Below are 16,363 nucleotides of genomic sequence, written 5' to 3'. Positions count from 1 at the left end.
AAATGTAAGCTCTTCAGAGGATATTCGCCTTTCAATTCCAGCATCATCATGTAGCAGCCCTCGAAGATCATTAAATCACTGATTCTTTCTCTCTAACCAGATGTTTGAGGTTTCATTCCTCTGGCATTACTCAACAAACAAGCAACAACAAACTTCAAACCTGGTGGGCAACTGCTCAGGCATCTGTGGCCCTGAAGGAATGGTCAGATTCCACCCTCACCACCCCAGCTCAGGGGACAGGAAGCCAGTGACACCTGCCTCAATTCCATTCTCTGCTGGCCCCAAAGACAGGTCTAGCTGAGAAAGTCCTACACGGCCTCTGGGTCCCCTATCTTCCCCAACCCAAGTCTTCCTCCCCCTTTCCCTCTTCCACCCCAAATGAAGCCACCTCTTTTCCTATAATGAAGAAGAAGACATGGATTGCTCTCTCTGCACAAACATAGTTCTGTGAGGTTGCACAGCCTCACTCAGCAGAGGCAAGGTTTTCCTCTTGGCAAGTGAGGCTCAGAGGCCTGGCTCCGAGGAGCCACTTATTGTGTGGCCGCCTGGGGCAGGCAGCGGCGGTGCTGGGAGGGGAAAGGTTCCCTTTGAAGCACATGGCGCTGAGAGCTTCCCAGTGACCATGGAAACAGGCACAGTGGGTTCCCAGCCTGAGAACCAGAGAGAGCAGCCGTGATTCAAACACAAAACACACACAAGGTCTGAAAAGCAGAGACAGGAGGGGCCCAGGGGAGGTGCAGGCAGCCGGGGTTGGCAGGAACTGAGCGGCTCCCTGGTAGGAAGATCCAGCCAATGAAGCTGAGCAGGTTCCCGGGGTTTCCTTTTCATTCCTGAGGCTTTCTTCTCACTCCCGTCATTGCCCCTCGGGTCCTATTCAGCACCTCATCAGATCAGTAGAGCCAGGCCTTTGGCTGGCCTGCTGGCAGCAGGGCCTGGAACCAGGCGGGAGGTGATCAAAGGAACCGCCAGTGCAGGCGACACCCTCCTTCTACCCTTCTTCTACCCTCCTCCCTCCTCCTCCACACTGGCCTTCTCGCCCTCCTCGGATGAGGCCCTGCCAAGGTGATCCAATGGAAGCCACTGGAGGAGGGCAAGGAAGAGAGGCAGCTTTTCTGTCTGCCTTTCTGTTAGAGGAGACACAAAGCACTAGAAGAATGGAGACACGTCACTAGACGGTCAGAGCTCTTCCCTTCTGGGATGTCTCTGTTCTTAAAGTGGGCACCAAACTGGCTTGTTTGGCACACTTGGATGACCAGATCCTGAGCCCAAAAGACTAGCATACCCGCAACATGCTGCTTCCAGGTCCTCTTTCATAGCTGTCTACTCCCAACCCTCAAGATAGATGAAGTTGCAATGAAAAAGTTACCTGAGATACTGTGCCTCGTTTTTTCAGGGCTCTAATTTAAAAGGGGAGAAAAGAGCTATCTGGAGTATTTTTCAGCAAGGAAGAGGAAGCAATGTGATTTGAGTCTGCTAAGGAGGAACGATCTCCCACTTACTAATGAGCATCTTTTCTCTTGGGTTGGACTGAATAAAAAGTCCAACGGTGTCCTGTCGGGCACAGGGCCAGTACTAGTGAGAGAAGCGAGCCCAACTTCTCTGGTGGGCCTTGCTGCCACTGTGGAGCAGGGCAGGCTTTGGCCTTGACCAGCCTCTCTTAAGAAAAGCAGTGTTTGGACAGGCCTGTAATTCGAGAAGCCCATTAGGTGCGTTCTCCCTTTCTTACCTTTGTTGGGCTGCCAAAATATTTACTTGATTTCTTAACTCTAAATCTCTGAAACACACCTGCATCGCCTAAAACAGGCAATTTTCTTATTTTCTTGTATTCACAGAAGAGAGACCAACCTAAGCAAAGATGACAGTAGCACAGAGGGATAAAGGGAGTGGGGGCCTGGTAAGAGATGCAGCTTTATGTAATACAACCGCTTCTTAAGAGATGGGTGTATACTGCATTTGTCTCTTTTTTGGTGGGGAGGTATTTGCAGGGAAGTATGGACAGTTGAAAGCAATTCTACAGGTAATCGCTTTGCACAATAAACTGATTCTATTTGACCTTTACTGAAGAGCCCATTTCCATGTCAAGTAAAAATTCTGTGTGGTAGCCAACTGCATTCATTCATTCATTTTAATACAATCATGACATAAAAGCCAACTGCACTGTGATATCAGCAGAAAGACTGAAGACTATATAATAGGAAAAACAAGGTGCTTAAACAACAAACAGTATTTGTGGGGTTTTAGATGGATTTCAGATGATATAAACGATCCAGCAACAACTGCAATTTTTTTCTCTCTTTTCTCGGTGCTCCTGGCATCACGAAAAAGAACTTAAAAAAACAGTCTCAGATCTAGCGAACATGCAGCCCCTGCACAACGTCTCCCCTTGCCACGTGCGCCTGTCCGTCAGTTCCCATTTCTGCCTGGCACTTTCTGAAGCACACACTTGCCAAGGCTGAGTGGCCTGCAGTCAGACCTTGCAGACAGGCTGTGGTTTGTGGGCAGAACTCAACGGAAGGTCTCTGGACTGCCTGTTGGTGTTGTTCTTAGAAACAGAGCATCCTGGTCAGTGACTCTCATCCCCAAATACACCTAGACCCCTCCTGAGAACAAGGGCCTGGCTATCAGTTAGGGGAATTATTTTCAGTTGGGTGATCATCAGCAAACCTTTGAGAGAAAAATTATTTTGGAAACATTTTCTAGATCTTGAATATTCTAAAATGGAATCTTTAAGCTGTTATCTTTTCATAGGCACTAAAAGCAAAGCAGGGGTGGAAGCCTTATTGACAGCTGTCACTCGCCTACATCCTTTCTGTAGCATTTCAAATACGGCACCTCTCTGACCTTTACTTTGAGAGACTCTCTTATCTTCCCTACTTAGACCTGACAGAATATAACTTTACACCCTTAAGAAATCAGGTCCCTCAGGGTGGTCAGTTGGAGTATCTGCATTCATGGGCACTTGCTGGGATTCTGGGAAGTGGCAGACGAGTCTCTTCTAGAACCATCATTAGCTAAAAAAAAGGAGGAGGATGGACAGTAGCTCTGCTGTCTTTCCATATTTTTAACCCAGCCATTCAGCTACTGAGCTGGAACTGAGGAGTCTTGACTACTGGTCAAAAGTGATCTACTGTCCTCCTGGTATAGGATGTGTGGGGACTGTTTTGGCTCAGATGTCCCAGGTGAAATCAAGGAATCTGAGAAGGCATCTCAGGACAGGCACCAGCAATGAAGAGAGACTAGTGCTTCCTGACTTTCTGTTAACTTTAAGCTTCTGGAGGAAACAAGAATAAATTCTATATTATGAATCGCAGAAAGACCTTAAATATATGATCATTAAAATATCACAGCAAGGACAACTAACAGGTCTCAGTGAACGAATGAACCCTCCAATGGTTCCTTAGATGTGACACCAAAAGCACCAGCAAACAAAGAAAAAATAGATCAACAGAACTTTATCAAAATTTAAAACTTTTGTGCTGTAAAGGACATTAAGAATATGAAAAGATCATCCCCAGAATGGGAGAAAATATTTGCAAATCATATATCTGATAAGAGATATATATCTAGGATATATAGAGAACGCTTACAACTCAATAATAAAAAGATAAATTACTGATTCAAAGATGGGCAAAGGATCTGAAAAGATATTTCTCCAAAGAAAATATACGAACTTCCAATAAGCACATGAAAAGATGAGCAAAATCATTAGCCATCAGGGAAATGCAAATCAAAACCACAACGAGATACCACTTCATACCCACTACTAGGATGGATATAATCAAAAAGACAGATAAAAACAAGTATTGGCTAGGATGTGGAGAAATCATACACTGTTGGTGGTAATGTAAAATGTATGGCCACTTTGGGAAACAGTTTAATCTTCCTCAAAAGGTTATACATAGAGTTACTGTGTGACCCAGCAATTCCACTCTTAGTTATTTGCCCAAGAGAAATAAAAATCTATATCTATGCAAAATCTTGTTCAAATTTTCACAGGAGTATTATTCTTAATAACCAAAAAGTGGAAATGATCGAAATATCCATCAACTGATAAACAAGCAAAAAACATGCAACAGACTATTTGGCAATAAAAAATAGTGACATACTGACATATGCTGAAACATTATGTTAAGCAAAAGAAACATACAAAAGACCACAAATTGTTATGATTCCATTTACATGAAATGTCTAGAATGGAGAGGAGATGACTGCTAAAGGGTAAGGGGTTTCTTTTTGGAGTGATGAAAATGTTCATATATCTGAAAAGGGACTAGTATCTATAATACATAAAGAATATGAAAACGTTCTAAAATTGATTGTAGTGGTGGTTGCACAATTCTCTGAATACGAAAAACCACTATACACTTTAAAAAAATGAATAAGCCTTTCTGTGGAACAATCTTATCAATCATTTCTGTTCTGTTTCTGTAGAGTCCAAACTTCTAAAAACATATTTCCAAGACAGGAAAGTTTTGGTGATGAAATGATCTTGAACAACCTGAAGATAAAATAGGTTTTGTAGTCAGTTTTAACCATGATACCTATTTCCTATATAATAAAAATTATGTGTGCATGCTGGAATGAAGTGGAATTTGAATATGGTAATTATGATAATTTACAGAGATTCTGAAAGCAATTCCCATACTGACAGTGGGGGTGGGGATATGATGTATTCGGTGGGAGAGAATGAGGATTAATTAGGATTCCCTGGTCTAAAGAACATACAAAAAGGCATTTGCTTTGTTGATTTACAGATGAATTCTTTTAAAAGTGTTCATTTCACTTAGCTCTGGATATATGCTTTAAAACAATAAAAATTAAAACTGTGGGACTAGCTCAAAAAGGGATACAGAATTTATTTGACAGTAGATAATGCAGGATATGATCCTACTATAGAATACAGAACAGAATATATTATTTTTTAAAAGGAGGGGGATATATAAAATGAAGGAAATAACTTAAAAGGTGTTGGGAGAACTTTAGGAGAGAGAGAGATTACTTAGCCACTCCTGACAGTACAGGTCGAAATAAATTTTGGGTGATTTAAAGATGTACTGTATTGAAAGAAAAACAGTGACCATGGAAAAAGTTGAAAAGGCAAAACGATTCTAAGCTTGCAAGGGAGGGAATAATTAAGTTTAGAAGCAATAAAAGCAATCATGAAGGAATGACTAAAAATTTTAAATTCTGCACACCAAGAAAGCTAAACAACCAAAAATTAGTAAATAAAAGGGCGAGTTAAAAATTATTCTAAATGACAATAAATTACTACATTATTATTTTAAAAATCTAGAATAAGACCCACCCATAAACGAGCAAGGGACCAGAACAGACAATTCAGGAGAAGAAATTTATTTAGTAGATGGAAAATGCTTGGAGTTTAATATTGGATAATAATCAAAGAAATACAAACAAAAACAAACGAAGAAGTAAAAGAAACGTACTGACAATAGTCGATGTTAGTATTGTTTTTATGAAAAACAGTTCACTTTACTAGTGGCAGAGTCAACTGAGGGAACTTTCTTGAAAAGCAATTTGTAACTGTTTACATCAAGAACCATAAAAAAATGTCCATATCTTTTGATCTACAATCTCCTGGAATATTACCATAGGGAGTAATTTGAAAAGAAAAAGAAACCCCAAAAGCTCACCCTACACAAAGGTTTCAGTTTGGTTTACTTGTAAGGGTTAGAAATACAACAGAAGCAATCTAATTATTGAACTCTGGAGGAATGGTCAAGTAAATCATGGTATCTTCTATTGTCATGTTATGCAGCCATTGTAATTACAGGCTATCAAAATAACAGCAAATTGGTAAAATGACTAGTATGTATTATTAAAAAGATTGGAAGGGAATAATCCAAACTGACAGTACTTGGATTAAGGGAGCAGAATTAAAGGTAGTTTTGTCATATTTTCAAATTCTCCATAATTATTTAATGCAACAAATATTTACTGAGTGCCTACTATGTTTTAGAAATTGTTCTTGGTACTAAAAATATAAGAATGGTGGTAAAAATTATTATATTGCTTACACACTTAAAAAAAGACAAGGACCCAGAAATTTCTGTTACAAAAATAGTAAAATAAGTTAATGCTATAAATTTTGGGTATACCTTTAAAATTAGGGGTTATAAAAAATATTAAGATTCTATCAATTGAAACTTTAAAGAAAGACAAAATAATTCATTTTTAAAACCAATTTACTGTTTACAAATACATGAAAAAGAAATCTTTTGAAGCTAAACACTTCAAAATTCTATTTCTAAAAATCAAGTGAAGGTAACAAAAGTTCCTTGCCTATTCCACATTCTTTTCTCTGAGGTTCATTTAAGAGTTGATACATTTGTGAAAATCTATCAGCAGTAGGTTAATGTGTAATAGTGAAGGCCAAGTGCCTTTGCACATCCCAAGAAATAGCCCAAGTTCTTTAGGCTGACTAGAATTTTATTTTATCCATCAGTGCTTAGCATAACTGGGATGTGTTGAAACTCTTCTATTATTTTTATAACTATCAAAAATGATGCAGAATTTAAAGTATTTCAGTATCCCAAAGGAATTGTTTTGACTGCCTCAAACTTAAAACAGAGCACAAAAAGCATTAGTCAGAACACATAGGCCATGTTTGATTTGGACAACAAGATCACCAAAGTAGAAGGGTACCTTTTAACAAATAAAATATGGTGCTTTTTGGAAAGGAAACAAACACAAAAGACAGAACAAGGAAAAGAAACTGCATTTGTCTGCGGTCTGAAATGGTCTTGTGACCAAGGATAGCAGACAAGATCTTGCCAATGTTCCCATTCTTCCTGCTTCTGCACCCAGTGGGAATCTCTGCCCAGGCTGGTGGTGTGACACTCTCCTACGTGAGAGCAACTCAAGTTCTCTAAAATGTGCTATGTTCAAACCTGGTGTGCAGGTTTTCCAAAGGCTTGGTAAAAAGTAAACCAGCGACACACACTCACTGTCAGGCAGCCCCCAAATTCTGAAATGCCCATAGACATGGCCGTTGCTCATTTGGGTTAATTCATGCACATGGTGTATGCAAGCCTCCTCTGAGAACGGAGAGCAGATGGGACTTTGGGGCTTGTCCAGGTATGAGAGATTCAGGTCATCAGACTTGGGACTGGTACTATTCATAAAATGACTTAATATGTTGGGTACTAACTTCTCTTATACTTCAAAATGGCCTTTCAAAGGTAGATATGGTCATTAGCTATTTTTGATGGGCTTTTCAGAAGCTGTCATACCATTCCTAGTTTCCTAGGACAGCCTTATTTTGTGGCTCTTGCTCTGTTGCGAGCCTGGTTCAACTGGAGGGGACAATGGTCAGAAGGAGTGTTGCGAGCCAGCCTTCTCCCTGTCTGGGGAGGTGGCCAGCAGCCTTTGCTCCTGGGATTGGCAGACACATTATTTGTTCTACTCTATCTTCAAAACTCCCTTCAGTCTCTCAGTAGATTTCAAGTAATGGTTTCAGTTAGCCTTTTATAGCTGAAAATGTCTCGGATCTAGCAAAAAAAAAAAAAAAAAAAGTATATTGTGCTTTATAGAGCCTTTTAACCAAGAGGTTGCTAGAAGATTTAGTTGTGGAAGAAAGACATCAAGTTAAAAGTTTGTGACTTTCAAATCAGACACAGGACCTCAGAAGAAAAGTGGTATTCCTTTTTCTATTTATATCATGTCGATCTTCTCCTCCCAATCTGATTTCTTCTACTAAGTTCCTGTCTTACTTTCCTTTTTAACCAAATATGGGAAATATTTACCCAAGTGCTCCTTAAAATAAATCTAAAGAGCCTTCCAAACTTCCTCTCCAAAAAAAAAAAAAAAAACCCCACCTCAGCTCACCTTAGAAAAAGAGTTTCAATCCAGTTGGTAGAAGCTTGTTTAGAAAGGAGGTAAATATGTATTTATTGAGTATTCCAAGAACTTGGCATACATTATATTTTAATCATCACTACCTTTATAGATGGGGATAGAAAGAAATGGAAGCAAAGAGAGGATAACTGGCCCAAAGTTAACCAGCTACTACCAGAATATCATCTGCATCCAGGCCACGTGGCTCCAAGATCCGGGTTCTCTATACCCCTCACATAGAAACTGATCATGCACTGCAACAGAACATACCGCAAAGGCTGCCATGAACCTGTCTTTATATTGGAGGACACTGGGGCAGAGAAGGGAATGAAGGAGGAAAGAAGTGGAATTTAAGGACTTAGGGAGATAAAACTTGTATGTCATGATAAGACAGGGTTTCTCAACAGGGATACTATTGACATTTGGGGCCAGATCATTCTTTGTTTTGGAGGGCTGTCCTGTGTGCTATAAGATGTTCGGCAGTATCCTTGGTCTCCATCTACTAGTTGCTGGTAGCACCCCCACACCCTCCTGGATATTTTTGTCTAAAGACCAAAATTGGCCCCAGACATTGCCTAATGTCCCCTGGACCTAGGGGATAGGCGAGGGGTGGGGGAAGGGAGGAGCAGTTGAGAACCACTGCAATAAGAGGATTCGGATAATAAGCCCTGGGGAGGTTTGACACAGCTAAGTGTCCCAAGCACAGGGTGCTCCCAGGGATATCATGGCAATGAGCTGTTGTCACCGTGCCCTGTACTCAAGTATGTGGCAAATACCACACTCACTTCCCTTACTGGAGAAGACCAATGCCTGCCTGTGGTGTGGAGCAGCTAGCTGCCTCTGAGACCCTGGTACATTCACCGCCTTCTCCCGTTTGTCGCAGTGAGTCAGATCCCAGGATTTCAGTCCTACCACCCCTCTTGAGGCAGGAATCTGACATTCAGGAGTGCTAAGCTGGACTCAGCCTGGGGACCAGAGTACTCAGGTATTCTAGGAAATTCTGGTTACATTTGTGACCAAAGAGCCCAATGAGAATGGCATGCTGAAGAAAAAGCCCTCCCTTCCGCCTCCCCCTACATGGCTTATAAACAACTTGGTGGGGACATAATGCTAGTTCAGTGCATTCAAATCTCAGGTCGACTTTTACATTCTCAAAAATTAAGAACCCAAAGCACTTCTGTTTCTGTGGGTTCTATCTCTCGGTATTTACCATATTAGGAATTAAAACTGAGAAATTTTTCAAACACAGAATATACAAAAGCACACATTCCATTAACTGTCCCAGCAATGAAGTCACCACACAAAACGATGCCCCTGGAAAACACCATACGTTTGTGAGAGAATGAGAGTGAGAAAGGCAAGTGACATATTAGTGTTATTATAAAAACAGCTCTGATATTGTAGGTCCTCCTGGGAAGGATCTTAAGGATCCCAAAAGATTCCCTGACCACACTTTGAGAACCGCTGTGCTAGATTAACACCTACACCATGATTTTAACAGCTCTGACTTTTATCAGAGGATCCAGAAAGACGATGCCGAGAAAGGCCCCAGTTGAGAGAAATTTGCCCGAAACCCATTCGTCATAATGGGGCAATGGTTCTCTTTCTGGATTATTACCAAGTCCTTTTCTTCCCTTAAGCACCAACTATTACCTATCACTATATTACCCCTCAGGTTCTGGTTAATATTTAGTGAAGAAATTCAAACATCTTTGGATTGCAATTAGTGTCATTTTCCTGTTTTCCACTATGTCATGAGAAGAGAATACAAATAAAATTTTGTTTTTCCTTTACTCAAATTCTTTATTTTGGCAGTTGTTCTGTGAAAGGTAAGTATGCAGTTTTTCTGGCGGTAACCCGAGTTGCAAAAGAGGATGAGGTCTCTGTCCTCATTGCTCCTGGATCGTCTGTAACATGTCTTATGAGACAAAGAGTTTGCTTTCCACCAGTAGAAGCAGTTGTCATTCATGATGAGACTACTCCATCACCACAGGAACAAAATGCTTACCTGTTTTTTTAATACCCACCAGCCATCAAACTCCATATACTTTATTGTGAAACGATTTCTTTTTCTTTATTGTGGGAAAATATACATAACATAAAATTTACCATTCTAACCATTTTTAAGCGTACAGTTCAATGGTATTAAGTATATTCATGTTTTGTGCAACCATCACCACCATCCATCTCTAGAACTTTTTCATCTTCCTCAAATGAAACTTCATACACATTAAAAAATAACGCCCCATTCCCTACCCCCATCCCAGCCCCTGGCGACCACCATTCTATTTTCTGTCTCTCTGGATTTGACTACTTAAGTAATAGCACTTTGAGTGCTAAAAGAAATTAAAGGATAATAAGGGGAGGAGAGAGGAAGGAAGAGAGGATGATCAATAAGAGTTGCTACTTTATTTAGTGCTTTCAGTTCTGCCAGGAACAGCGACCAACACCTGACACACACCAACTCCTTTAGGTGCTGTTCCCATCTAAGGAGGCAGAAACATGCAGAGGGGTTAAGTGACTGCCCTAGGTTGCACAGCTTAAAGGGTTGAACCCAGGGTTTAAACTCAGGTTAGTCTGATGTCTAAACTCAAGTCTTAACTATTACATGCTCCTTCTCCCCACAACCACTCTGAAAAAATAAAATTCCTTTGACTCTGTTTTCTGTCTTCCAGTCCCTTTGGTTATGAGTCTTTATCCATTCTTTGTGAAGAAGTTACCAAGACACTCAGGGCTGGATGTGGGGTGCTGGAATGAATGTGAACATAAGGGCCCAGTTTTCCCTCAACCCCTCATCCTAGGTCTTCCTGCTGCTTGTCAGAAGAGCCAGGATTACAGACCGAGCTCTCCCGCCCTGCAGCCAAGCAATTTCCCACCGTGCCACACTGTTGGCCATGCTGTCTGTACATTCCGCATTTGCCTAAATGTGAAAACATAAAAAAGGCAGATGAAGAGACAAAGAAATCTGAAGGCAAACACAATGTTTCCTTGCCAGTGTCACTGGCTTGAGCCTCAACAAAGCATTTTTAAAAATTGATGTCTGGGTCCATTTAGTTCCCAGAAACATCCAGCAGCAAAGCATAACCTGATCCTCCCCTCAACCAGCCTTGCTGCCACCACCAAATGAACATTTCCAAAGCCAGAATCTATGGCACTCATCCTATCATTAGAAACCTCCAGTGGCTCCCAACTACTTAGATGTTGAAAGCCAAACTCCTTAAGCCGAAAGCCTCTTCCTTCTCCAGCAACTTTCAATGTCCCTTGAAGAAACTTCTTGTTCCCTTTCTCTCTGTCCTATTCCTGGAGATTATTCCTCCATTTCACCTTGTCTCAGGCAGGTCTCTCTCTATAAAATTTGCCCAACCTCTCCAACCACGTGGACTTACTTCTCTTCTAACAACTAAGACTGTCTGTGTCAGGGACTGGCCCTCAGTTCAGGGCAAGAAAAGGATCTGACTCTTCATAGTACACATGAATCAGAGGAGTCCCTTCCAATTGGAGCCTCTCTGGACAACTCGGGGTAAACTGAAGATATCACCCACCAGCTTATGGTCCCATACATGACTTGCTGACTGCAGGGAGCTGTTTAGAGGATGGAAGCCCAGCACTGCCCTCGCCAGCTTTCTTTAGAAGATATATCTTCCTCTCACTCCCACACACGGCTGGGCAGGAAGCTAAATTCCAGCGTGTTCCCAGCCCCAGATCACAGCTGACCAGACTAAAGGTGAGCACCTGATCCAAGATGGGCCAATGAATTCCTTTTCTGGAGTCCTTTAGACTGGAAATCAAGAAAGTGTCAGGCCCAGGGATATTAGGGAGCTGTGTCTCCCACTAGGTGATGGAGGTGGGGGAATAAAGCAGACACACCGAAGAGAAGACTTGGAAAGGGACCACTGGCATAGAGCACTAGCGTCAGCTATTCTAGAAGAGGGGCAGTACCCCCATCATGGGTTCTCTGATGCTTTTCAAGACCCTCAGAGCAATGTAGCTAGAGTTGGATTTCTATTAAGTGGAAACAATAGTCCTAACTGAGCCAACAACTACTGAAAAGCATCTGATTTTTATATAGAAAAACCGGTGAAGACAAAAGGAGGCAAGGGGAAGAGACTAACATTGATGAGGCAATAAACAGAACAGTCTTCATCTCGGATCTCTGCTCAGCTACTTGGGAGCCCCTTGATCCTAGGTTAGGTAGAGAATGTCTTTGGGACTCAATTTCCTCACTGTAAAATGGGAATCTAGACACAATCTCAGAGCTGGTCTGACAATGAAAGGAGACACTGCACATAAAGCTCTTAGAACTTGGTGAGCACCTGAACCATAAGGAATTTACTCTGAGCCAGGCTGTGTTAAGTGCACCACAAACATCTCATAGAATTTCCACTGCAATGACAAAGGCAGCATGAGCCCCAATGAGAAGAGTAAGGCCCCAGGAGCTGAAGTGACCTTTGCAAGGTCATTCAGCCAAAGCTGGGTCTCCATGACTTGAAATTCTCTTGTCTTTTCATTAACTTACTCATTGTCCTCTTAAGTACTGCAAAGAGCAGAGTCCATGCCTGTTGACCATCCTGTCTTTCAATCTCCCCAAGACTTCACTCTGGGTTTAGGGAGGCTTATTCATGAAATCTGGGCCAGGTGGACTTTGTTAGAAATTCCACTGCATCTTGTGTGTTCCCTGCCATGACTCTCAATGAGGCTGACGGGTCATAGAAACCAAAGCTATTAAAGTCAACCTTCAAAATTCTTACCAGTCCCATAAGATGCTTAATAAATACTGGTTGAATTGAAGGGTTAAAATGCCTGGGGCATAAATATAGACACTTGTACTTTGGGGGTGGTGTAAGACCCTTACTTTCAATAGTGAGCTGCTCAGAAATGTCAATTTTATTCTATTTTAATTTTCTAGGACTTAAACTGTCATGAGTAACCGAGTCTGTCTGTCAATGCTGCCACTAGAACCTCCCCAACTTAGAATATCAAGGGAAGGTTTTAAATGTGATACAGAAGCTCAAAATGTTAAATAAGCAAGAAACCCAGAACAGCCTCTTCACAGTCAGTGAAAAAGAGGCCCCAAGAGCTAAGACTTGCCCTGGGCCTGGTGTAAAGCCAGGTCTGACTTGGTGCCCTGGCCTGCTGCCTCTGTGTGGGGGGCTCACCCTCACCTCAACTCTGCCTCCGCAGCAGATCCTATTGTCTACCCCACCTCCTACAGAATCAAAAAGATTACAAGGAGGGGATCATAAATCACTTTTCTCTCATGAGTTTATAGTGATCCTTTCTCAGTTCAAAAGCACTCAGTAATAAACCAAGGTGATGAGTTTATGTCTTCTGCTTTTAAAATGAAACTTTATTTGAACTTGTGGAGAGGCATTTACTTTTTTTTAATTTAGGACATTCCTCTCTATTTCAACTTTGCGCCCCATGGCATTTTCTGCGGGCGGGTGGGTAATGAGGGTGGATGATGGGGGAGGGAGAAGGGTATTTGTCTGGCACTCTCCCCTATTCTCCTACAGGCTTTTCCGAATGCCTGACAGAAAGAGTCCTCCATTCTATGGCTTTTAACAAGTCCCAACATCTATGCAGAGGAATCCCTCTCCCCTCCTCCCACACTGACTTGGCTGTAGTTCCTCCTTTCTCATGCCTCTCTTCAGTGTCCACCTCCTTGCCATAGCCACTACAAGCAAAGAAATGATGGAAAACCATGCTCTGCAAAAGACTGGGCTACCCATGAAGATCACTTCGCATTTCTTTACCGAAGTCTCCTGCCACTGCCCTTGGGGCTCAGAAAAAAGGAAAACACAGTTAGCAAAGTTAAAAAACCTGAATCTGAGAACAGCTACATTTTAAGAAAATGAAAGAAAAAGGGAGAGAGAGGGAGAAAGAGAAAGAGGGAAGGGCGAGAGAGATACCTGACTCATCACACCTCCTGTTACCAAGCCAGGTTTTAAACAAATGCAAAACTGTCTTGCCCAAGCATTTTTGCTAATGATTTTAATCAGGTGTTAAGCCAAATTTCAGTAACTAACCACGCGTAAATACCGCCTGGCCATCACACAGTCTTTCCAAACAGAAACATGCGGCGAGGGTAAGAGACTATTGCTTGTAAGCAGGTAGAATCATACACTTAGCTCCTGGGCCTCTGCATTCAATAAATATTTGGTGAATGAATAAACCCAAGAAGTACTTAATGATTCAATATATGTCTTGGATTTTTATTCCTCCTGGCTTCACAGGCCAGCAGGCCAAACCATACAAAACTCTCCAAGTAAAAACCACTACAGGGTTGTTCCAGGCGGAGGAGGAAACAATTGGGTCCTCTGAATGACTTCAACACCACCAAGCCATGGGAGAACAATGGGGTGTCTCTGGGAGCCCTGTTCCAACTCATTTATAGACACATCAAATGCAAAGGTGGAGCCTCACTGAACTGGGGCAAAGCAAATTAAGACAAGCTGCTGAGCCTTGCATAGTGGCAGCTTAAGTATAGAGAAATTTTTATATTAGGAGTGTACTAGCTACAAGGAAAGCACTGTTCCTACAGCCTTTGGATGTAGCTGGCATTTCTCCTAGGAAAACACTAAAATATTCTCAAGGGGGTGACTATTCTCCAAGTATCATTAAGCAGTTCTGGCCAACTATTTAAACGATGAAGTATCAGGGCTTGGGCCACCTAAAATACCTTGCTTCAACTTTGTGACTTGTAAACCAAACAGGTAATAATTCCTGTGTTTGTTTGTTTCCTGCAAAGGGGCAAAAAACTTAGCAAGTGCCAGAAGCTACTCAGAAGACAAGTGGGATGCAAAATCAGACCCATGAGGGTCTCCTGGGCCAAAAGTCTTTCCGAAGACACGGGCTAGGGCTCTTCAAGTCTGGGAAAAGCTCCCTTCTCAAGTATCCTGCATCAAGTATACCTCTTCTCTTTCCTGGATCTCCCAAGAAATCTTCAAGAGTTTAAGAACCAGGACTGCTTTTCCCCCAGCTGTCTCCCCATGGTACCTAGAACAGCAGCTTCTGAGAGTATAAAAAAATATCCAGGCAAAACACTATCCCCTAAAGAGATACTATGATTCCTCCAACCAAAATTCTACTAACTTTCTCTAAACCTTTCCCTTTAACAAAATGATCCAGTTTAAAACAGGTTATTACCTATCATATTTTAAGATCATTGACAGATGGTTTTCCAAAATAAATTTATTTCTATCTTATACTACAGTCAGGTAATGCTGACCCACTTGGCTAAAAAAACAATCTTTTTTAGTACTTCTAAATGGGATGACAACAGCCAATGGTAGCAAACATTTTTTGAGAGCTTATTCTGTGCTAGACCGTTCGCATCTCATCTCACCTCCTAACCATTCTATGAGGTAAGTTCTAATACAGGACCATAATTGCTGTCTGCCATTCTGAAACCAAAAAAGCTCTAAGACCCAAAAGTTTTTCCATAGCTTACTTGGCAGCAAAATTTAATGAACCTGAACTCGTTTCGGAGGTAAAGCTGCCCTAAACCAACACGAGGCTATTTAGATTTTAGTTATCCCACTAAGGTGAATATCCATATACTTTGCTAGACAAATATAAATGTGTTTGATTACTGAGTACTACCTCAAATCTTCCCGGGGCTACTTATTATAAAATATATATAACCTTAATACCTTTCTAAACCCTCAAAATTATAGAATTCTGAAACATCTGGCCCCAAGAGTATAAGATAAGGTATTATGAATCTCTCTTATCGAACCAACTCACAGATAAGAAACTGAGACTCCTTGAGGGTAAGTAACTTGCCCAAGGCCACACAGTGGACAGTAGGTCGAGGGAACTCTGAGGCTAGCAGTCTCCATCAGAGTCCAAACGTGTAAGCACCTAGTGGGCTGCTACAAGATATGTCTTCGTCATCAACCCACTGGACTTCAGCTAGGACGGAGTAATGTACCACAAGGCTCTTCTCTGTAAGCAACCATTTGAGGAATGGAGGAAACGGGAGAGTGGAGAACACCAAATGGAGTCAGAATGATTTGGAGGGCCTGGTGCTTACCTTGCCCAGAACAGTGAGACATGGTTTCGGGTCCAATTCTGGCTGTTCCAGCTTCACCACTCCTACCCAGCCATATTCATACAAGTCTTCTTCATCATTGTTATTACATAGGCCCAGTGGGTGCATCTAAGAAACAAAAGGGAAAGAAAACTTCAATATGCAGGTTGCAGTTCGGTTTGAGTCACATTTTACATTTCTCAGACTTGATAATCAAAAGTAATCTCAAAACTTAAAATTATATGATGGGGGGGGCATATTTTTAACCCATTGGTAATCCTATCTCAGCACAATGAGCTGAGCACTGGAGAGAAAATAATAGACCCACTATAAAAATATTCTATGAATGCTTTCTCACTGCTTTGTAAGCAGTAGTCACCCGAGGTGGACACCACCCTATGGGATGTAGGGACAGAAAAACAGCATAGCTCCCATGCAAATGCCAATCTGAAATGCTGTGAAGTACCATGCCATTAA

The 16,363-nt window shown here is 41.7% G+C and overlaps 1 protein-coding gene across 1 annotated transcript in view; it reads right to left on the bottom strand.

The window, feature by feature from the left end:
* Window positions 1-16,017, bottom strand: part of ZNRF3 (zinc and ring finger 3) — a 59,378-nt gene extending 43,361 nt beyond the window's left edge. Inside the window, exon 1 of the mRNA XM_006904875.3 lies at window positions 15,890-16,017. Coding sequence (XP_006904937.1) covers window positions 15,890-16,015 — 126 coding nt within the window. The 5' untranslated portion in view covers window positions 16,016-16,017. The remainder of the gene's footprint in view (window positions 1-15,889) is intronic.
* Between the last annotated feature and the right edge of the window lie 346 nt (window positions 16,018-16,363).

This window comes from Pteropus alecto, unplaced genomic scaffold (assembly GCF_000325575.1).
Source record: "Pteropus alecto unplaced genomic scaffold, ASM32557v1 scaffold190, whole genome shotgun sequence".
Lineage (NCBI taxonomy): Eukaryota > Metazoa > Chordata > Mammalia > Chiroptera > Pteropodidae > Pteropus > Pteropus alecto.
The sequence above is the reverse complement of the archived record's forward strand: the minus strand, read 5'-3'. Positions and strand labels throughout refer to the sequence as shown.